At 44.1% G+C, this 24,738-nt stretch overlaps 1 protein-coding gene across 2 annotated transcripts in view; it reads right to left on the bottom strand.

Moving 5' to 3' along the window:
* Positions 1-24,738, bottom strand: part of RBM6 (RNA binding motif protein 6) — a 58,853-nt gene that overhangs the window by 32,752 nt on the left and 1,363 nt on the right. For both annotated transcript variants that reach the window (XM_055804288.1, XM_055804289.1), the window contains exons 2-6: positions 21,104-21,213; positions 17,674-19,012; positions 16,822-16,911; positions 15,746-15,815; positions 3,081-3,154 (exon numbers count right to left, since the gene is read on the bottom strand). In XM_055804288.1, coding sequence (XP_055660263.1) covers positions 3,081-3,154; positions 15,746-15,815; positions 16,822-16,911; positions 17,674-19,012; positions 21,104-21,147 — 1,617 coding nt within the window. In that variant the 5' untranslated portion in view covers positions 21,148-21,213. The remainder of the gene's footprint in view (positions 1-3,080; positions 3,155-15,745; positions 15,816-16,821; positions 16,912-17,673; positions 19,013-21,103; positions 21,214-24,738) is intronic.

The raw sequence follows: 24,738 nt of genomic DNA, 5'->3' as shown, positions 1-24,738 counted from the left end.
TAGGAGAAAATGTGTGACCAAGCACACAGAAACACCATTTTTCATTCAAAATACCTGTCTCTCCCCAGCAGAAAAGCAGCTGACCACAGACAGAAAAGAGGTCTGCTCTCATACAAGTCAAACGACAACCAACTTGTGACAGAAGACAAACGGGAGCATCACCAACCATCAGGCTGCAACAAGGGCTGTGCCCAGGTTCTTCAAAACAACTCAACAGCCCATCTGCCCTATGAGGGCAAAGAGCCCCCCAAAGACAGCAGGAGAGCTGGCAGCCAGTGCCTCGTTCTGCCAGACCTGCCACCCAACACCTCCGCGCTAGCAGGAACAGCAATCCATCACGTTTCACATACGTTAGGTGGGACCTTTGAGCTGTAATGAATTGCCAACGCAACAATCAACAAGGGAAAGCAGTTAATAATGGGGGCATTTTCATTACTTTCACTGCAGCAATTAATACAGGTGGAATAAAACTCTCCTACAAAATTAGGGCAACGCAGAAGATGGACGTTTCCTTATCACAATGTACTTGACAGAAAGCCTCCTCACACATACACATACTAGACTTACTGAATGGAGGGAGTTGGACCTGGTAAATCTGTAGTTAGCAAATTTGGGAATGATCTTAAGTAGGTTCTGCATTGCACTGAGTAAAGCTAAAGGATTTCACAATACAGGAAATATACAACATAGAGATGCAGCAAATTGTTCTTCAGGCAGGGGTAGTTAAACAGGCATTAAACAGCACCAAAAAACACTGTCTCTGCAAAAGCTATTTATTCCCAGCCAACAGATGACTGAGAAAGAGGCAGGTTGACTAGTGAGGGACTAGGATGTCACTGTGGGCTGACACTGTTTTGCTATTTATGCTCTCACAAATGACTGAATTTGACAGGGATAGCTGATAACCTTCTGAAAATAACTAAACTATCAAAGAATCTATGTCTTAGCTAACACAGGGTTTGGGTTTTGCAGCTTGTAAAAATGCAGATTAATTCTCAGTCTAGGGAGATGATCTTACAACTTTATCCTGGAAGATATTAAAATGGGACATCTATTGTCTAAGGACAACTGAATTGCATAACTCCCTTTCTGAATCTCTCTATTTGGCTTTTACTAAGGACTTAAAAGTCAGCTTCCTCCCTTGCAGTAGGTCAGATACAAATCTTACCACTATTTTTTAAATTATTTAAATAATTAGAAGGCCTTTTTTTTTTGCCATGTTCCATCAACAGCAAATTAGAGAAGTTGACTCATGTGGGGCAATCCACAGGTTATAACTCTCCTGACCAAATTCATATAGCTTGGGTCACTCCAAAAAGCACATTTCTTGCTTCACTAATTACAAATCACTGTAGCTCCACTAAAAAATAGTGAAGGTTAGCACATAAGGCTTTGGAGATAAGCCCCTCCAGCGGCTCCATCTTCCAGGTTTCCTCTGCACACACACAGAGCCATGTATAGCTGGAAGGAAAACTGGAAGACTTCAGACCCGATCTGTTTTTAACATGTCCCAGGTAGAGTGCACGGCCAGGAGCATTACCCTCACCGCTGGCAGTGTTCTGCTTGCACCCTGCCTGAATGCTGGAAGGGAAACATGGCAAAAAATGATCCAGACTGCTGCTGTAACTGTTGCTGGGGAGGATCAATGTAAGCAGCAGCTGAATGCCAGCCAGACCTTCCTTATGTGCATGTGTGTACAGTGATTTACTGGGCACCTCTAGGTACTCAGTGCAGTCTAAGGACTAGTGCTTACAGGCTCTTTGCTGTAGCAATGGACTAAATGTGATCAAGTCAAGCACCTGTCCAAGTACACAGGGGTGCTCCAAATGGGAGAAGGGGTAGAGCAGGCATCAACAACAGGAAAAAAGAGGAATTCGCAAATTCCCAGGAACTTGGGAATTGCTCTCATGTAGGGAGACATTATTTCACGTGAGCAGAATTCTGGAGAGAATAGGCAGAGGCATTTGGTATATGCAGAGGCACAGAGGAGTGCCATGCGTAATTACAAATTCTCCAGTGACAACAAAACAAATTGGGAATTCTAGCAACACTGAAGGGGAAATAAAAGTTGTCACTGATGCTAAAAGTTATAATTAATTCTGGAGCCTTCACTCTCTGTGCTCACCAACACCCCCCTGGTGGGAATGTGCCAGGCTCTTTCCCAGCAACAGAATTATTTCTGTAAAACATTTTTGTAAGTTGCAGTACCTCTGTAACTGAAAATAGAGGCAAATGCAAGCGCTTTGTGGGACCTTTGAAACCCCAGCTGTGAAGACTCATTAACTGTAAGTACATTTTTGCAGATGCACAGCTCTGAAACTGACTCATGACTCTCCTCCCATGACAGGGAGACTTGGGATTCAGGTAAAAAGGCTTTAGACAACTGATACAGATTCTTACTCAGGCAAATTAGGAGGAAGAAGGCAGCAGAGAGGAGACTTAAAGGATGTAGTGAAGGAAGGGGGATCTATTGTTTACTGTGCACTTTTAAGGGCTGGAAATGTTCAGATTTACCAGGTGCAACTGCACATAGGGTAGTCCTCATGTCTGCAGCTCCAGCTTGTCAAAGGACAGGATAGATATGGGGGAGACGAACAATTAAGCAGCTCTCCCACACAAAAGGCATATGGAAAAGCAGAGTGTGCAAGTCTTAGCTGACTCAGAGCTGCATACCAGAGGCCTCACCTACAGCCACATGTGTATGTGTGTGTGCACACACAGCCAGGGGAAACATTTAATGCCAGCAGAGCTCTTTCTGACTGGATTTCAGTGTGAGTACAAAAGCATCAGGGCCAAACCTACATAAGGAGTCTGTCAGCCACCAGCCTCTAACTCTAGCCAGTGTGCCAACATACACTAGGGAAGAGGGCAGACCATTTGGTGTCCAGCAGCTCTTTCACACTGGCATTTCTAAGCCTTTTACAAGCTTCTGGAAACAGCATTTAAACCGCAGTATTGTGTATTAGATAAGAACAGATCTTCCTTTGAATGGTTCAAAAAAACCTCATTGGCTTTCCACCACCCCACCAAAAAAAATATTTAAAAATCTTCTAGCAGCATTGACCGAAGTGTAAAGCAACCTGGTTGGCTTCCATGCATCCGATGGCCTCTTCCAAGAGTGAAAACTCCACGCAGACATAGCCATAGTCGTAACCTGGGGACAGCATTTAAATACAGACGGGAGTCATGTTAGTGCCTTGTCATAAAGAAAGCCACATTAAATATTCAATTTCCCTTTCCCTCCAATGACAAACCCACTAACCACCACCCCTCCACTCCAGAATGAAAAGAAGAGAAATCAGGGACTAGCTGGATGATGATTAACTGTGCAGTTTATCATAAATGTTAATAGTCAGTGTTCCCACTTCCCCTTACACAACCCAGTGACAGGCACACCCCTTCCTTAGGGCAAGAAATAATTGCTTTGGTTTTTTTTTAAAGGCATAGTGATTTTCCATTGCTATTTTCACATTTGCACTACCTTGGAGGCAGTGCTCTCCAAAGCAAGCATGGATAAGTCATTCTGAAGTACCTTGCTGCAAATGTATTTTACATGAATAGCCAGCATTTTAATTGGGCAGTATTTCAGAAGGAATTAACATGATTCCTTTGCCATTTTTCCTTCAACACCTGCTTAATTTTGAAGTCCAATCCCTTGTATTATGCACAAGTGCAGTGGAGCAGGAACGAGAACTCCAAATTTTTCATTTTGGTATAGATGTTGTTGCACATGTAACAAGAGGGTATGGGAGCTTAAGTTTAGATGCAAAACACTAGAGAGCTTTTACTCTTCTCACTCCTCTGAAAGCTGTCACCTCAGTCAGTGGCAAAAGGGACCCAATGATTCAACTGCATACTCCAGTTACCCGCGCTGAAATGTTACGTCCCACATGAAAGTTCAGGGTGAACGCTACAGAACCTGAAACCATCCTAAGAGCCAACCTTGCTGTTGAAACTACCTCCAAGAACTGAAGCGCTGAGCAACAACCTAAAGTCACACCCTCACCCTTCACATGCCAAGGCCACCTCACTCCAAAACTTCTTTCCAGATGATCATGGGCTGAAATACTTCTACATGGGCAAACAGCAAGAGGAAAGGCTTGGCTCCCTCCTCCTGCTGCTCTTTTGGCTGGTCAGGAGTAAGAGGAAAGCCAGTCTGCATGCAGATTATACCATTTTAGGCACCTAGCTGCCCTGGTGAAGAGCTTGTCTCCTTTCCTACAGATGCACATCTTAACACCAGTATCTTCAAACCAGGTATGTATCTGGTTCCTATTGCTTCAGTCCCTGACGTTCCACAGGAAGGTAACTCCACGCGTGCTTCTTCCAGGCAAGGCACGCCAGTCTGCTCGGAAACAGCCCTCCTCTCCCCCAAGCCTATACCAAAGAACGTTTGCTGCACTCTCCAATTTTTCCTTCTCTGTTTCTTCACCATCTTTGTACTTAACCACATCAGAGACAAGGCCAGGCAAAACTGTTTCATCATCAAACCCTATTGATTTTATTTTTTTTTCTGGGAGCTTTCTGCACACTGTTCTAACAACGCAATCCTGACTTTGCACATTCCCCTTTAGTAACGCAATTCCAATTTGAATCTAGCTCCTTCTCTACCCCACATAGGAATTCATTCCCCTTCCCCATATTATTTTAGTCAATATAATTACACTAGAGGGAAATTTATCAACGTGGGTGCTTTGCAGTTCAGTACAAGGTGCAGTTCAGCAGCACGCCATCTGTGGTGGAACGCAGCTAAAGCCATTTGATATTCTTACATGAAGTGGGCACCTGGAACTAGAGGTACGGTTTCAGCTGGCAGGAACGACAGAATCAGATTCACTCAGCTGTTCCCATAGTATCTGTTCTGCTCTGCAGTTCCAGCCACACTAAATCACATTTTGAAAACGAAGCAGTTCTCTCTGCAGAAGAGAGCTGCTCTCCAGGAGCAGTGCTGCCCCTTGCTGGGAGACTGTTTTGCATTCTGGGCAGTTCATGTCACAGCATGCAGACTCACACAGTACATTTTAAAGTCTTATTAAAATCCAGAACTCTAGAGTCACTTCCTTCCCTCCTGTTTAGAAAAGGGTCATGAACCATTATTTGTCAGCCTGTAAGGCTCCTGATGCCCCTTCACAGAGACGATTTTTGAAAGCTGCTGTAATCAGCAAGCCGGGATCACCATGCTACCTTATTTCCATGGGCATATGAAGTACGGGGGTTTCCTGAGAGACAGAAAGCAAGACTGCAGAAGTTTTCACTCTATTTGCTCTACAATGAGAGGCAGTTTACATCCCGGCCTCGTGGAGTAAACAAGTGCTTTAGACATGGATTTAATCCAGCATGACACAACTGAGTGCAATGCTGAATGTTATACATAGATACAAAAGCCGAGATGACTGGAGGAATGTACACTAGAGAATCATCCCGAGCATTACATGGAGACATCAAGGGGAAGACCAGCACACTTCTCCTTCTGCACTTCCTTACTTCTGCCCTCCCTCACCAAACTGAACCCCCTCTAATAAGCATAGCTGCAGTAATGTACAATGAGAACCAAAAGCAGTAACCGTGGCCCCATATCCCACCAAAAAGCAGCTTCAGGGCAGATGTTCAGCTCTTGTGGTCAGGCGGCAGAGGGACGCAGCGTTCTGGGACTATGAGCTGTCCTTGCACAGACAGCAGCAAAGTAGTGATGCAAGAAGAGAGCAGCCTGGAGCCACTGCTCCACTCCAAACTGCTGATAAAAATCTACAGGGGCTTGACACTTTCCCCCAGCCCTTTGCACAGACCTGACAAGCAGGCTTAGCATGCGAGAACTGCAGATTAACATCAGCCTTGGACGGTATGGTACACCTGCTCTGTGCCCCTGCCCCCAGCTCCATGAGAGCATCCTTCCATTTTAGACCATGATGGAGGGGCTGCTGAAATGGAGGCCTCTGGAACAACAGCACTGCTACAGAGCACCTTCAAAACGCAATGTTTGCTGATTTTTTTCATAATCTGCAATAATCACATTACCCAAAGCATGGCACTTGAAACAAACCCAAGCGACTTGAGGCTGGTTCTTAAGGGGGAGCAGCTACAGCAGCTCCTGCCACCGACTGTTATATGCCTCTTCCCTGCCTCCTCCATAGGGCTGGTTCAGTGGTTTGTGTAGCAGCTGAGCTTGTATATTTTTATTTCCAAAGCCTTCACACAGTTTGCTTGTCAGAATGCAGCAATTCAGCTGCTGTTACCGGAAGCAGCTCAGGAGATTTTGACAGAGGCACAGGGCCAGGCACCTAATAGCAGGAATCGGTTCAATAGGTGCACCAAGGTAAGCTGTCCTCCCCTGTGAACGAGAGTTCCCTGACACCCACTAGTATTCAGGTCATAACAGAAAAAACGAAGTGACCACGCCAAAATCACTGCTGAAGACTGCAGCATGGGGTTTTTGACCCAAGATGGCCTAAATTCATATGCAGGTTTCATATGAAGATATAAATCTTGGTATCTTCTTAATTTGATCCTTCACTTACTGATTAGTACAATACTACAGTTTCAAGATCCATAAAAGAAGTAGAATGGAGTAAGAAGTGCTTTATGTTTTGGCAGAAGTATATGTGATCAACACAGACTGTCAAAAAGGAAAGAAACCAGCATTTCCCCCCCCACAACCTCTGAGCACGCTGCAGCACAGTTACACTGTCCAAACGAACCTTACAACAGGAACAGCCCTCCAGCACTTGAACGCATCCAGATTTTGGCCCTAGCATAGCCATAAAACACACACATCCTCATCTCCCCGTGTTTTAGGTCAACTGTGTAAAAGGACTTTGGTACCTTATTTAACTACTTCCTCTCTGCTGCACAAGTCTACAATACCATAGGCTGTATATGACGGGTGAAAGGAGAACATGAGAGCCTGCACACAAAATCCAGAGGACTCTTGTTTTCCCTTAAGTGCTTCTGTGTATACGCAATCCTTTATGGATGTTCCCAAAGCACGCTCAGTTCTGCACTGAAAATGAGCATGATCACTTAATACTTAGGAGTAAGGACACATTTAGAACTCCAGGAAGCTGCTTGCAAGCATTTGAATAAGGGCTATTTTGCCTCTGAAACAGACATGTTTTAGTGAAGTGAATTTTGACAACAAATAGCAGGTCCCTGTTAGCGTGCCACGGTTTGGCTAAAAATCTTGAAAGCCTGACTTAAAAGTACTGTTCTCTGGCTTCAGATAAAAAGATCAAAGACTTGGAACTTAAAATAAGTTGTTTCTATACACACACAGTTTCTACTGAACAACTGACACACAGTAATGTGTTACTTCATGATAGTTTGTTATATCAAAGATCTAAATAAAGGAAAACCATAATGTTGTTCTGATAGGAGCTGGAAGCAGTGTGAAGAAATCTAAAAAATATCTCTGAAGTTTTAGGAGGCCAAATTAAAAGATCACGTAATGACAGCAGCCCCGTCTATGCCAAACCAAAGACACTTTTGGAAAGGAGGCGTGATGGCCACATGACAAACAGATCCAATTTGAGAGGTGACCCAGCTTCCTGATTCTAGGAACGAGCATGCAGTAAGTCACATCACCACCCACCCCTACAAGCTTAAAGTATCAGGTAACCTTAAGTCCATGGTGAACCGTCACCTGCCACAAAAACAACTACTACAAAATGCTTGTCTGCTGTGGTGCAATACGAAGATATTCTCTCCCTCCTCTGGCCTGGAAGGTAAGACGATGGCTTCCTATTAAAGTAACTCCATGTAACAGGCTGCCAAAAGACACTGTGCTAAACTGGACAGCTGGGCCAGCTATGAAGATCCCTGCATCTGCCAGGTGGGGCCAAGGAGCCTGAGGGCAGAGGATGATAGTGATGGAGTCTTGGCAAACAGGAGCTTCTCAACCATTCCAACACTATTTCACTTGTGTTTTTTCCTGTAGGATGAGACAGAAAAGCATTTGCAGTTTTGGGCACTCCTAGGACTTGGAGAGCACACATTAAAGCGGAGCCATGGTCAGCCTGCTGAAGCAAGGATATTGTTGCTGCTTGCTCTCTCCAGAGACAGCAGGGCAGGGCAGAGTGCAGCTGAGGAAATACTCTACATTAAAGTTCTACTGCTTCAAAGACAACTACAGCATAAAGTACGGAGCAAATATGAAGGACTTCAACATCCCTTGAGGGAATCTGCAGTCTCACATGCTGACCTCTGCACAGCTTGGGCAGTGGACACAGGATTTTGCACATTGTTCTCAGAGAACCTGCTAATCCTTGGTTAATAGGAAGACCTGCCTCATCTGTGGGAGATTTTGGCAATATGCCCATTACCCCATCCACAAGTTTTTCTGTTTCCTCCAAGGAAAGGTGCAGATGTAGGCCATCCATACTAAAGAACAAATACCTCATCACAAGAAAATACTGGAAAACACAGGGCTTCCTCTGCATCTCTACGCTGTTACAGTGTACTATTATTAGCAGGCACAATGCACTCAATGCTTCCAAGAAGCCAGAAACTCCTGGATGTGCACTGTAATGACTGTACCTGCACTTACTTACATTACTTACAATGACAAGTCCTGCCATTGCAGTGAGGATGGGCAGCAGCATAGTGCCTTCCATGGCAAGCAAAGAAAACAAAGCGTCCGCACAGTCTGAAAACTTAGGAGGGCACCCCCGCAGCACGGCAGGGAACGGAGGCAATCTATCTATGCTAACACAAGCCCAGAAGCCAAAACCCAGCACTCTCTCGATACCAGCTGGTGGATTCTGAGCATCCATAAATTTCTCAGATTTTCTGCACAGATAAATTGGTCTTCAGAGTTTAGTAAAGCTGAAGAGCTGTACCAGGAAAAGCTTGCTGTTGAATACTAAACAGGACAATCTGCAACAAGCCATATCCCCAATTCCTTTTGAAGGCTGAGCATTTACAAGCCACACCTAAACGCTGGGAAAAGGCCTGTCACTTCATATGGTCCCTCTGTATAGAAGAAGTGCACTCTTACACATTCATGACAGCGCTGCACAAAAGAACAGCAACAGAAACCACAGAACATGAAACACCGTTATACCCTGAAAGGTAGAGCACTACAGTCTATCCTCCTCCCTCCATTCAGGAGGACAAGACACAGAAAGGACCTGTGTGAGATGCCCTCAAAGGTGGACACAGGCAGCCCCACAAACCAGAGGAACTACAACAGCCTGAGCCCCAGATGGCTGTCAGCCCTTCTCGGACCAGCAGGAGGGTAGTTTGTACACCAGCACAGAGGAGAGGAGGGAAAAACCCACAACGCTAAGGTCATACACGCTGTAGCTTTATTAAAGACAAAGTATTACGTTATATTTCTACAGAAACCTGGAATCCAAGGAAGGCTGGGGCCATCACAAAAGTCCATGAGAGGACTGGAAGCTGAATATGTGGGAACATGTTGCAGACAGGAATTTGGTTTTAAAGTGCTGCTACTGCAAACCTGGTCTCCAGGATCTGTCATTCAGCACAAATGACTCGGAAAAGTAATCAACGCAATAATGTCAGCACACTCTGAAAAGCCTTGAAGTTTTGTGCTGGAGATGCAAAAAGCGTGAACGCATTTGTAAAAATGGTTAGAGAGAGAAGGCTTCGGCATGTCAAAAAGACTGTGAGCATGTTTTATGGATGAACATGTTGGCTGCCCTTTCTGTTGAACGGGCCCTAGAACCCTGAACCAAGGACAATCATTATCACAAATGCTGACTTAGAACAGATTTGTACTTCCCATTTCCTAAGCCACCACATCACAGAGAAGGAAAGATGGGCAAGAATGCCTTTTGCTTCCAAGAGACAATGCACTACTGCCCTGAAACGAAGCAAGACTAGCCAAAAGTCCACACAGCTGGGAAAACTGGCAAGGACTGGTATTGATGACCATGGACTAATTCCAACTGAGTGCTTTTTTTAGTCCTTGCCAGGCTATTCTGGCTACAAACAAGAATCAATTGCTTCACGCAGATCAGTGCTAAAGATATTTCCCCTGCTTCTGAAAGGTTAGCCCCTGCAGACTGAAGAAGTCTGCCGATGAGCAGCTGATCTGGTCATGCCTCAAGAGGAAACTCCACGGGTGCTACAGCACCTTGTGAGCTCGTGGATGATCACCAGCTCTCAGCAAGTCCCCGAGATCTGCATGTCTATATTCGCGGCTGATACGGTAGAGTGGGCCACACAACCTTCACTGTGCAAAGCACTGAGCACAGCAAAAGAAGATTATTCTTCCTGTAGTGCATCAGCACCAGCCTTGATGGTGAGTTAAATTGTCTTCTGTATAATTAGCACAACAGGCAAGATGTACCTCTGCGCCACACAGTGTATTAGAGACCTCTATCTCAGATTAACCCACAGCATTCTTTGTATGAAACCAAAGAATGTAAGTCCTTGTGTGATCTACTCCTAATTGAACTCCATAGGGCTGGTGCCAAGCCCTCTTTGTGAGGAAGCCACCGGCTGGCCACAAATCCACCCTTCAGAGGGGCTTTCCCAAAGGCACTGCATCAGTCCTGAAAGGAAACAAAAGGTCTCAGTTTAGCACCATTCTGCTGCACACCTCCAGAAACATCCCTCCCCACGCAGGGCAGCAGCTCAGCTCTCCAGCCCTACCTAGGGCTAGAAGCTGCAGCACGATGGCACCCGCGGCATGCAGGAGCTGGGGGCCAGTGCTGTATTTCAGCAGCGCTTCTGACCCCCAAGAGCGCTACTAGCCTAAACCCCACCCACACGTAAAGCTACAAGGAGGGAGGCAAGACTCAGTTGTATGTGGGCAGACAAATGTACAGCCATGCCTGCTACCCCAGCAGCAGCTCTAGTTCAAGGGAGAGATCTCACCACCATGGAAAGTGGAGAACTAATCCCTGGTACGGAGAGGTGCACCACTCAAAAATCTGTACCAATTTTTTCATCATGAAGTATAAACTTCTGGACCTTAGATTAGAGGTTTTAGCAAAATACAATACTAAAGAATACAATTTTAAATTTCAGAGTCTTCCTGAAATATTCCTGAAACCAACAATTCACTGTTCTGATATACTAGATAGACTGCACTTGGAGTGGAACAAAAAATCCCACCTTTTAAAGGTTTATCTAAAGGGCTTATTAATATTTAACAGGGCACTAGTGTGGCAGAGCTTAGTGAAAACAAGCAAGATAATCCAGTTTCTCCTAGGACTTGGCCAAGGCAGTTTAAGTTTAACAAAGGGAGGGATAAGGGGAGCAGTTCCAAGCACCACATACGGGTCAGGTCAGGAGAAATTAAACGAAACGTAAATGATAGTGCAAGAAGGTGGGTAAGAAAGCAATAAAGCATGTTTAGTGCCAGTGATACTTGCTAAAACAAAAGCTTTTCAAAACGGAGAAGGCAGCTGCCATTTAGTAGCTGCTGGGTTAGTCACATTTTCAGGTTACACTACATTTCCTGTATGTACCTCCACCACAGGAGGATGCCTGTCCTTTAGCATCAGCCACCTGTATCCATGCGGACATCCCTCCGGCCCCAAGCATTACTGCTGTTCAGAGAGCTCCTCCCTGCTCCAGTCATCCCATTTCCATGGGTGCTTTGCTCCTCAGGGGTGCAGCAATACAGGGGTTCCCACATCCCCACCCAGGGCTCAAAAGTGAGTATTCAGAAGTGTCAGAAGAGGCTTAACAAACCCAAATCTCCCAATTTCTGAAGCACTACACTAATTTAAAGGGTGCATAAAGGGGCTGGGGTAGACCTCACTGCTCCTTCTGATTGCAATGCAGCTCACCTGGTCCTCCAGGTCCACTTCACAGAGCTCCTCTTTGCACATGCTGCTCTCCACCTCGGCCAGTGTGTCCATTTTCCACCAGGCTCTCCCAGCTCAGGAAAAATTTCTCTCTGTTCCCCAGATGGCCTTGCAAAGAAGCTAGAAAAGCCTCATGGGCTGCCAGTGATTTCTCGGGCTTGCTTTCCCTGAACAGCTTTTCCCAACTGCTGGTAAAAACCCTAACACGAATCCTGGTTGGAAAACACATGTTCCAAGCTTGTCCCACCGCAGACTATGTCCAGAAGAACAATTTGAACAGAAGGCTCAGAGTACGCTTCATGTTTTCACTTACTACTTGGACACCATTGCAGCATCTTTTAAGGGTGAACAACCCACCATAAGCAGCCCTTTAAGATACTGATAGCTCCATGTTCTCTCTTCTCCAGGGCATACGTGTGTGCTCAGCCAAAGAGTTCTGTGCACATCAGATACTCAAGATGAGATCTCAGACTTTGCTTATGTTTGACATTAGTCAGGAAAGAAGAAATAAAGCTTGATGAGAATCAGGCAGGAGGTAAGTTTAAAATATGATTGAAATAAAAACCAGGACAAGGTGTGTTCATGTTAGATTCCTCTCAGGTCAAAAGGTATCGGTTTCAAGTTCCTGACAGTCAGCACCAACATAAGCACAGGAGAATGACAGACCCCATGCCACAAGTAGCCTGGTGCTGTTACACAGTGCACCAACAGCTCCACAGTGGGAGGCCCACACTGTAAAGCCACATGGAAAGCCTTGACACACCAGTGAGCAGAGATAAGTACCTTCAGATGGGACAGGGGGAGCTCACAAGCCCTTACCAGCAACCCCTCCTCAGAGAGCTGCCGACAAGTCATCACCACTACTACCCACAGAAGCAGCAGTACATCCGCAGCACTGCCTCCACGTGAGGTAGCAAAAGGCACCAGGAGATACTGCAGACTACAGCAGCTGACGGTCTTTGAGAAGATTCCACTATCACCTCAGGGTTTATTCTTTATAATGATTAATTGAACAGACATGACCAAACAGACTTGAAAAGGCAAGCTGTAAGATAAGCCAACAATCTAATGCAGTTATTTCTGCCAAGGCTTACACATGATGTTGGAAGAAGCCCTCCTCCCCCCACAAATGGGTTTGATACTTTCAGTCTGAACATACAGGCATCAATTCCAAAATCTAACTGATGGAAATTACAAGTTAATGTTGTATAAGGTAATACTATAAAGTCTGACTGACATTTTATCATTGTCTTTAAATATCTGCCTATTTGCTTTAAATAGAATTACTACACCACTTCTTAAGGTCTCCTTTTACTACCTTGGTTTAAAATCTAGCCACCATTTCAGTCTGTGGGCTTCAGAGACAAAATAATCTAAAGAATAAACAGCTTGAATGCGTACCAAAAATAACACCAGATATATTAAGAACAGTGTTCCATCCTCAGCACAACCTTCAGTGAAAATACACTTCCCTTAGCACATCACAGTATGTAAAAAGAAACGGCTTTATAAGGAAGTTGAGCTGCTTTTTCCAAGAAAAATCAACCATATATTTTCCCCCAAAACAGAAAGTGTCTTGTGAAAGATCATACAGTGGAATCATCATGTTGAAGCTGCTGAGATAAGCTTTACGATAAGCATTATCTTATTGTGAAACTGATCCCAACCTCACTTACTTTGAGTTAATTGCGTGTTATTTGTTATGGTTGTTATTGTTCTCCAACAGCTGCAGGCATTCTTCTTTCAAATTCACTCAACATGCATACTCATGATTCATGTTATTTTTAAGATTTCTGGACAGCACTCAAAAATACACAACCCACTCAGACAGGCTTAGCACACACTCTTCTGAGCCAGGCTGCTGTCACCTCACTGAGCTGGTACAGCAATAGCCAGTGGGCCCAGGTGTATCCGAGACACATTAGTATATCCAGCAAGTTTGCTTTTAATTCTTATGAATATGTACGTACACACCCCGGCGTAAAAGTATTGCTTAGCCCACAACTGGCCTCTAGTTTCAAACATGTTTAGCTTCTCAGAAGTTAACATTAGTTAACAATAAGTTAAGAAGTTAACAATAATAATTTCACACACTTCTCCATAGGATGACCTAATGTGAAAAGCTGGATTAAATTTACTAGAGCTCCTAGTTACCCAATTTCAAGAAGCAGTTTTCTCAATTCAGGAAGCTTTTCTTGTCCTAGACATCTCCATCTTGCATAAGAAGGATCAGAAAGCTATTTAAATTAGCAGCTGCATTTGCAGCCTCAGGACATAATGCAAAACAAAGTCTTTGGAGCATCCACATAACCTAGAATAATGCTATACTACTTAAATTACTGATGTTGACTGGACAGGGTTAAACAACGGCTTTAAATAGCTCATAAAACATGAGCTAAATAACTTTATTCTTTCCCTCCCCACAATCACCAGAAAAGCTTGGGGGGGGGGGGGGGGGGGGAGGGGGGGGGAGGCGGGGAGAGGAATCACAACCAACTTTGCAGCTGAGGAGACAGAATGAGCTTTTAGAGAGACAGCAGAAAACTGCAACCCTTATAGTACATGCAACCACCAGCAGATACCAGGGCTTCTGCATCTAACTTCAGACACTGTCTCATCCTGAGTAGCCTTTGAAACGGGGAATAGGAAGAAGACAACACTTGCCTAATGAGGGCAGTGAGTCCTCATAATGTATGAGAAGAGACTTACAAAGAGATTCCCAGTTCAAGTTGATTTATTACTGAAAAGTGATGTGTTTCAGAAAAACAACTGACAAACCACATCAGCACAGGCAAAAAGCAAGTATGTTGCAATTACTGGGTTGCAGTCAAGTGTTGTGCAGGTGACAACAGCCACACTGTACTATGCTTAGGAAAAAGGAAGCAAGAAAGAATGACTGTGTCCCTTAAGCCCTGCTTGTTGGGCCAGACCAGATTATGTGACACAGGGGTGTTCTTTAGTTCAAAGGTTCATGAGAAGGTTGTGAAATCTCCTTTGACTTCCAGAAACAAGAATATAGTTGAGAAATACCCCACTGCCCCAGTTTCTCTCCCCAGTTACTAAACATATAGGAAGCCTTTATATAATGTATTGACACCAAGAATTCCATCCGCTTCCCGTGTTAACCCCATACTGGTAATAAAGAAAAAGCACTGATGAAGGTAGAAACCTCTGCTTTCCTAGGTTTTAAAACAAAAATATTACACAAAAATACTGGTTTCCAGGTATTTCCTACTAGTATTATCCAAACCAATCCCCAGAACTCACCCTGCATTTCCTACCATCGCCCATCTTTGTTCCAGTACCACTTTCTCACAAAGCAGCCTTGTAAAATATTTCTTTCTTCAGAATCCTATACACCTATACATACTGATCAGAAGTACAGCAAAACTTTATTCTTTGAATGAGGAAGAGCATCCAGACCCAGTATTTGGATATTTGCTTGTAAAACTTAATTTCTCTGGTTTTTTAACCTGTCTTCATATCTAAGAAGGGTAATGGTTTCATGTTAATGAAGGAGAAATTTAGGATGTATCAGGTTTCCTGAGGACACTATTTGTGCAGGACATATTCCACAGTAAGACCATCTCAGAAACAAGGCGTAGAACAATCCAAAAGGATTTAATAATAATTATTTTAAATAAAATTCTATGGAGGAATTAACCTGCCTTGCCATGTCAGTATCGGCTTTACACTTGATGGCTATTAGAATAGCCTTGCTGCTTTTCCTGCTGCTCCTACATCTCTCTAGAGGCACCAGATATATACTTTATCTCTAAAGTAGCAGTGAGCATAGCCATCAGTTTGGAAGACAAGAGGACAAACTACAAATCTCAGCGGGCATTTTCATTTGAAAACACCTGCAATTATGGCATCAAAGACTTCAGACAAACTGCCTAAGTGAGTATCGGTGTGAAAAATACCTCTTTGTAAACTTGAAACTAGAAGCACTGAAAAAGCATTCTCACCTGAACTGTAATCTTTCAGTCTCAAGTCCTTCACAGGTGTCCCATCAGGCCCTCGGAATGCATTGAGAATCTGCAGGAAAACCAAGATCCACTTCAGTCTCCAAAATCAAACCTCAAAAAGCAAAGCACTGGCTAACATCGATTTCTCTCTCCCCAAGACTCCGTTTCTTTCTAGGTTAACTCTGTTACAAACTGACACATTTTCCTGATTAAGTTCCAGCAGTAACAGAGAACAGTTTGTTGAGTTTTGGGAAGTATTTTGGGGGTTTGTTTAAATAAGCGAGTACCATTTACACCACAATTAAACTGTGCAAAGGTTTATTACACTTGTTTCAGCCAGACAGTTCACCTTTGATCCTTGTAAGGACAGAGATGTCTTACTGCCTTTAAGAAAATCAAAGGACCCAGGATGACTGTTCTGAGTCTTATCATCCTTTGATGGACAAAGTTTCTGCCATGAGTTCTCCAGTATTAAGTGTCAGAAGCTCTGGTCACCACAGCTAACCCTAGCAAAAACTGTTGCAATGCAGGGGTTCTCATGTCTGGAACTGCCACCAAAAAAAACCCAAACCAATTTAAAGTGGTTCCAATTAAATTTGGAAAGAGAGCTTCTTTCATCTTGTAGTCTAGATTATTTTTTGGTTTTTTACTAAAATCAGCAGTAGCAGCAGACACCTTTTCCATCTTTATAAGATCTCATATAAGCGATTTCAAGTAACTAAGAACAAACAAGGTCACTTAATCACTACATGTCTTCTGAGCCTAAAATATAACAACAAAGTAATAACAATAGTTGGTATATGTAAAGCAACAATGGAAGTAAAGCATGTTAAAAAGAGCTTGGTATCAAGGCTTTTAACCACCAACACCCCACATGTGACTCCAGAAAAAATTCATCACTTCCATGCTCCCCAAAAGCCAGAATAACCAGATACAAGATAACACTACAATGACTCCTAAACCTGGATTTTCCCTTGGGAAAATGACAGACCACCTGAACTACATTAACCAGGCTTAAAACCAGTACTTTTAGCAACCCTTGACAGACGTTTTTGGATGAAAAACACCCCACTTACATCATCCTTTGTGGCAGTTTCAGGCACTCCTCCTAGCCGAATGAGCTTGCTTGGCTTCACATATTTGGGACAGGTCCGGTAATCTTGGTCCTTGAGTTCACACAATCAATATGTTTTTTACAAATGAGAAATGCTAACTCACAAGATACTTGAACAATAACAAAATAAAGCAGGGTATAACTCAAATGCAAAGGCCCATAAGCAGACTGGCTCAAATCTTTAAGCACAGCACTGTTTCAGATGCAGAGAGCTCTTGGAGGGCTAGTACTGCTAGCTTCATGTGCTCATTGAGTTGTACAATGGGATCTAGGCCCAGCAAAATAAAACGGGCAAATGGCCTCTCTGTGCTTTCCAGCAGTGGGAGATTCAAATCCAATAGCAGTTATTAACTCAGTAGTTATCACTACCCTCCGATTTCAAAGTTAACAAAAACCAAGTATGCATGAGAACAACTGTACTGTTCTGCACAGGTCCACCCAAGCCAGTAGCTTCTCTCTGGCAGTGCTCATAAGCAATGTCCAGGATAAAACAACAAAATTAGTTCTTGTTTATTCTACTTCCCCGCAACACCCTCCCCCTCTGTTTGGTCATTTTCAACGTGGAGACTTTATGAACCAGATCTGGTTCTACGTATTTAGCAATTCTCAACTGCTAAACTTCTCTAGAGAAGTATTTGTGAGATAGAAAAGTACCCATTAAAACAACCCAGAGCATGAGGATGATCTCAGAGAAGGATGGTGAATTAGGATAGAACTGAAGCGATGGGATACAAACAGAAGGCTCCTTCCCAGCTCCTTCCATTCTTTGGCCAACATGTGTTTAGCAGAAACATCAATTGACAAAACCACTTACCTGAAGGCTCTTATAGGGCCTAGAATCTTTGCTGGGTTTTCCTTCTGAAAAGGACTTGCCATGTTCATAATCAAACATCTGATGCCCTGGCAGCCGGTGATCCACATCGCGATACTCAATGTTTCGGTAGTCAGTATCTTGCCTTCCAAGGAAATCCAGGCCACCTTCACCCTTTAACCCAAGATCAGAATCGGATCTTTGCTGCTCCCCCCCAGAAAGCTGCTGCTGTTGCTGCTTGTTAGCAAAGGTCTGAGGTTGCTCCTCTTGGTCCTGAAGAGTAGGAAGAGGTCCACAGCTATTTTGGAAATTGTGCGAAGTGTCGTCTTCGAGACTCAATCCAAGGGATTCCTCTTCTCTGGCTGGTGCTTCTGAATGTTGAAATTCTCCTTTTTGGCTACCAAAGGGAGCTCTATCTAGACCAAGTGTAGGCTCCTCTCTCTTGCTGGTGCTTAAACCAGAGCCCTCTCTCTCTGCTAAAGGTACAGTAGATTGGTTCCGCCTAAAATCTACAAGGCTTTGATCCACAGGAGGCATTTCCCTGTCTGAAAAATCCATAGGAGGAGCCACATCTCTGCTCCTAAAATCCTGATCAGACCGGGACCTGTGCCTATTTCTGAAGTCTGACGATGGTGCATTTCTGTTTCTGAAGTCCAAATCAGAGGTGCCCACACCCCTGAAGTCCAAATCAGGTACATCCCTGTTTCTGAAGTCTGAATAGGAATGCTCTCTGCCCCTGTAGTCTAACTCAGACACATCTCTTGCCCTAAAGTCTGAATGAGATCCATCTCGACCTCTGAAGTCTAGATCAAAAGACCCCCTTCCCCTGAAGTCTGATGGAGGTTCATCTCTGCCCCTGTAATCCATATTGTGTGCTTCCCTATCCCTGTAGTTCATACGGAACGTCTCCCTGTTCCTGTAGTCCACTGAAGGAACGTCCCCACCTCTGAAGTCCATAGGTGGTCCTTCTCTCTCCCGGAATTCTCCAGAGTACATATCCCTGCCCCTATACTCAGAAGAGGGTGGCTCCCTGCCTCTGAAATCCATCTGAGACTCATCTCTGCCCTGGAAGTCAGATGGTGGAAAATCTCTGCCCCTGAAATCATGGTGCCCCTCCCCACCTCTGAAGTCACTACGTGGTCCATCTCTAGCTCCAAAGCTGAAAGAAGGTTCCTCTCTGTTGGCAAACTGAGGATTGAGGAGGCCTGTGAGTGCCTGGATATCAAAAGGAAGTGATTCTCTGCCAGAGAAGTTGCCAGAGTGTCTTTCTTGAGCAAGACTATCAAGGGAAGGAGGATATTCCCTGTTCCACCCGGGAGCAAACCTTTCTTCTTGGCTCCCACTGTAGAAATAAAGACAGTATTATTCATAACGTGCTTAGAGTCTGAAATCTACACAGCAGCACATTCTTCTCTAAACTTTTATAGAGTTGTGTAAGAGTCTAAGATCCGCAGAAGATATTGATGTTTGGCAGTTTAAGATGAGGCAGCATACGACAGATGTGAGAAAGTAAACTTGGGTGCTCCCATTTCAGCACAATTTTCCAGAAGCACTCAACAGGGAATACCTGCAATATTAATGGGTTAATGATGGTAGCAATCCACATAGTCCTGCACTGCACACAGCTCTGCAGCTGTTCAAGGTTCCATCAGCTGGTATGTTTGTTCATTAGCATCACCAGCACACACCTGTGAGGAACCGCTTGAGCTTAAGCTCTCTGGGCAGCATTAGAAACAGCTAACTTACCACATCCTCCTGAGGCACATAAAAGCAGAGGTTACCAAACATGCTCTATTAACATACTACAGAGATTCATTTAGGCTTCCTTGTGCTGGAGTCTAAACCAGCAAAATGCTGAAAGCTATCAGTTCAGACTTCGAGGATGCCTCACAGGAATATGCCAATAATCAACATTCAAGACGGTCCTGTGCTCGTGCCTCCAGACTGGCTGTTTACATTGATGTTACAACACTATAGCTATCAGGTCTCCGACACCTGCATAAAACCACTCAGAAAATGGCTTTCCCTTAAGACAGGTTTTCAAAACCCAGTGAAGTATTTTCTTTTGGTTTGGTTTGTTTGGGGTTTTTTTTGTTGTTTGGTTGGTTGGGTTTTTTTTGAGATTGCGCTGCCTGATTTTTCATCTAAGCAAGGCTCCAATACATTTTCAAAAATACGGAATAATAAAATATCAACACATTTCAAAATAACACCAAATGCTACCCAAATCAGTGGACATTTCCTTAGCAACTACAGCAAGTCATGGTGTTCTTTGAGTTTCACTACAGAATCACTCACCAACAGAATGCAATGTGACTTTTACACAGTTAATCAAACCATATACAGACTTCCTAACCTACACACCCCTGTTTCACTACCATGTAGAACAGTAATTAGAACTTGGTTCAAGATTAGAATTACCCACCCAATACAGTAAAGAACGATGCCAATAAAATCCACTTAAAAATCAGAAGAACCACACTACTGATACAATCACAAAACACAACCACTCCCTCATCAATACCATTAAGACATGTTTTGGAGGATACTGTTTCTTGTAGCTCAGATGCAACGAGCTTTCTCAAAACATTACAGTTGGACAATTATTTGAAGTATTCCTATTGCAAAAATGGAAGGTATGCCATGAGGAAGTACCTTTGTCATGCTGCTATTCAAGTAACTGAGGTGGACACGTGAGCAAAGGATGAAAGAATTATGAACAACAGAGGAAAACCCTAGCTTTTTGTGCCTCCATTTTATTTTTTTATATATATATACAGAGAGCCCTCTTGCAAACACAGGGCCTAGTTACAACCAGAGGAATATAAGCTAAGAAAAATATCATGCTGTGCAGGTCAGTTGCATACAGATCTTTAGAACAGTTCCAGTGACATTCAAAAACATCTTATGAAGGAGTATCACCAAGAACACGGGGATATGTAATCCACTTAACCTTATGGAGAGAGCTGAACTCTCAAAAATTTTCATTAAGTTCTGTGTGCAATGAATGTGCCGGTATTTCTGAAGTTAAGGGAAGCACCATGGTTGAAAAGAATCAACATCACATTAGGCACTTCTCTTCTAGGACTTAACAGCACACAGCACCAAAATCCACGTGGCATATCACCTTAGCTTACAACAGCTGAACTAAGTATTGCTAGAAAAGGTGGTGTGCAGAAGAAATAGAAATACTAAAAGCAGCTGCTTAAAAAAAAAAAAAATAATTAAAAAATTCACAGAAATGCAGGAAGTTACACTGTCACTTAACTTGTCTATTCTTTGGCAATCACACCTCGTTCCACACAGATCTCGGAACTTTTACCAATATAGCATGCTTACAGGAGAATGCACAGAAATATTGACAAACAGAAAGATCCTATGGCTTATTGTATTTCAGAATGTTGTGAAACAAACTGTACATTCAAATGCTTACCGAAAAGACCCCATTCTGTTGCCTTGTCGATGGTCTCCCCACATTTTGATCTTGTCTGGTATGTTTCCAGAAACAGTTATTTCACTCTAAGAACACCAAGACTGCACAACCTGTTGAATAAATAATGTGACAATAAGCCACAAGGCAAAGAATACGTATCACCTAAGAGAAACACTGCTGGTCAGAAGAGGCACATGTAATGTCTGATCAGGATCCACAAATACAGAAGACCACATCCAGACATTAATTGCTGCATTTCACCATGTTCAAATTTGCAAGCATCAAACGACTTCCAAAATCAAACTGTCAATATGGGTGGGCACAATTTGATATCTGCTTTGATTAACATAAAGCTTTCCAACATATTGTGCTGTCTGACACTATCCAGAGTGCAGCCAGAAATGTGAGAATGCCACAATCTATAAACAAGGACCATTGCCGAACAACGGTTTGTAATTAATGTTTAATCCAAACTATTTTTGCCAAAAGCTCTTTGCTATTCAGGAAACGATCACTACTATTGGTCTACTATGGCTACCTTCAAAAGAACACAGATAACAGAGCAGGCTTTGCCAATAAATCATTACAGGCACTGTTCTCCAATACTGCCCTCATCAAGCTGAGCGCTGCAAATAACACTTCCCTCAACAGAGATGTAAAATTTCATCCACTTCCTCCCACCAGCAGAGAAGGTGAGGACTTCCTGGAGATTGACAAAGCCAGTACACAAAATGGGAGTCTTTCCCCCCCAGAAAAAGGTTGCAGCAGAGCACAGAACAAAATGAGGTAGCTAGCAACCTGATGGCCTCAAACCTGCTGTGGCTAATGCAGTTGCAGCAGTTTAGGAGGGCTGCCATGCACCAGACCAAGGTTAGGAGACCTGGGGCTCACATGCTGCTACAAAGCAGCTCAAAAGCAGGATTAAACTAACTGCAGTGGTCAGTGGCACAGAAGACGGTACAGACAGCCATCACCAGGCCTGCCTAGAGCAGCTAAGGTTGAAGAAAAGCACACAAGATCCTGTTTCTTCCCACTTCCAACAGTGCTGCCATACGGGTAGCAGGTCAACAGAGCAGGTCATGACAGACCTCACAGGATTCCAGATGACGCTGCTGGCAGCTGCCTGCGCCAAGGAGCTAAAGGGAGCTGTCTCATCAGGAGGGAGTACCTGCTCCTGCCAGGGCCCATCAGCAGCCAGCGAACACTCACATGGGAGCTGGGGACAGCAGGGCCCGGCAGGTTGCAGTATGCAAGGGCGCGGAGGCTGATGAAGGCCACCTGTACAACCACCACTAATCCATCCGCTATAACGCCATTTCTAAAGAAACAGGTTCAGTTGGCCACTCGAGCCCGAGAGCAGTTGTCTGCTCACACTTTACATGGCTCTCAATGCAACAAGCATGTGCCTGGTCCCAAGGATTTCCTCCATAAGCTCTATCATATTTTCTTTCTTGAAGGAGAATCTAAGAGAGCTGATACTGCACCTTCCACAGAGAAGACAGGTGAACAGAGATGGTTATGGCAGTCACCATTACAGCTGGCTGTCATCAGCTAGTCCTTTTATCTATGATCTTTTGCAGCCTGCAGACATCTGCAGACCTGGTGTTTTTCATTCTTCCCTTTTGGATTTCCTCCCGCACTCCAGTTCTCATTAAGTCAACAAGCTTACCGCTGCTTTTTAAAAAAATAAAAACCCCTTGCCAGCTGGGAACTGTTTGGACATAATATTCAAATTATCAGACAGATCAAAAAATACCATTGGATTGATATCAGGCCTGGCATGGATCAGTGGAGCCATGCAGCAACATTCACGAGTATGAGGTCATGGTTCAATAACACAGGCAGCAACTGTCCAAAAGTCCCCTGTCCAGCCTGATACGGTTTGCTCCCTCCACAATGCCTTTGGCAACGTGCAACATGTTAGTAGTGCCAGCTTGTGCTTTTCTGGGCCTACACCACAGATGACCCTCCAAAAAGAGTTATATTTAACCCAGGTCATTTCAGCAATATGGTTTACTACACAGCTCCACAAAACAAAGTGACAGCAAACTGCAGGACAGGGACAGAAACTTCTTAGGCTGGCTTCCACCAATGCCAAAACCTCCTGAAGGTACGCTCTGCTACAGCTGCTCCAAAAGATGCATGCTGTGATGAGACGCCATCAGGATTCACCCTTCTGCCGCGGGCAGGAATTGCCAGCTCGCTCGGCTCCCACCTCCCTGCTTGCAGACAGATGCTGGGAGACAGGTCTGAGTAAGGCTGTTTGCCAAAGTTGCACCAACAGAGCCTGGGGCTGGGGCCAGGCCAACAGCAAAGCACAGCAAAAAGTCACCCGCAAGTGCTAGGAATTGTGCGTCAGTTAGTTTTGCCATAGTTCAGTCACAACCATGCGTGTGAAGGAGACGGCAACAAAGGGCATTTCAGAGTGACACAGTAACACAGCCGCAGAATGCACAACGTGGTCCAGTTACTCACTGAGCCTGGATTTAGGGTTTTTTAAGACAATAATTAGCTCTTACAATTATACTGAATATTCAGGAGCGCAGATATGCATTCTGAAAGCACGCATTATATTTCCGTCCTCCTGTCCCAACAAGCTCTATTTCCTGGTGGCAAAGCCCTGGCTCCAGTGAAGATACAGAAGGTACCTCTCAGAGGAGGGGAAGCTTTTCCATGGTCTTGGTTCCTCCAATGACCAGTGGTCCCGCAGCCCTCCCAGGAAAGACTGATGGAGCTCCAGATGCTCCCTGGCAATTACACCCAAGGACTTCCTCAGGACAGTGCCCCTGTCCTCCCCAGCACACCCAGCTCAGGGGGCATTCCCGATTCCATGTTCCAAACTGCATGTGCTGAGCCTGACAGCAAATGCTTTTGGTTCTCTTCTTTCAATTTACAGCATGCTATGGTAAAATAATGGCATTGTACATCAGAATCGTGCAACTGAGCCAGACTAAGAAGCTGGCCTTCTTAAGAACTAATTAAAGATTTCTGGCAAGGGGCACAGTGAGGAATGCCAGCACAGCCCTTGAGCATCTCCTCACCAACTTACACCTAACTTTGCACCTTGGTTTCCACATCTTGGGGGAGAGAGGAGAAATTAGTGACAGATTAAACAACGTGAAGTTTCAAAGAGATGCTATTTTCAGAAAAAATACTCTGATATTAACAGCTCGTCTCCAAATAGATGTTGCCAAGGCTGCCAAACTTGCTATTTATAGAGCATGAGGAAATCAAACACATAACTACACACAAGACTATGCTCAAAGAACAGAGGAAGTAATTTGCTGCAGAAAAACTTTCTGCACCCAGTTAAGTTTTTGTAAAGCTGAAGAAAGGAAAAAGCCTCTGTGAAATTCAAGTACTAGGAGGTACAAAAGAAAACGCTTCCCCAAGCTACAGAAACCACAAGTAGCCAAGAAAGCCAGTTATTTCCAATGTTAAAGTTGAAGAAGAAGTCCAGAAGAAATATCAAAACCATGTCACTGAAATTTGAAAGCAAAGGGAGAACCATTTTGGCTCTTCCAGGTGTCAGGGTGGAGGTTTTCACTTATAAAAGGGGATGTGTGTGCTTGTCAGCTGCACGATGCTTTTAAAAATACATATTAGAAACAGTCAGGCGATTTCTAAAGCCACAC

Source organism: Falco peregrinus, chromosome 5 (assembly GCF_023634155.1).
Source record: "Falco peregrinus isolate bFalPer1 chromosome 5, bFalPer1.pri, whole genome shotgun sequence".
NCBI lineage: Eukaryota > Metazoa > Chordata > Aves > Falconiformes > Falconidae > Falco > Falco peregrinus.
This window is presented reverse-complemented; position numbering and strand designations above follow the sequence as displayed.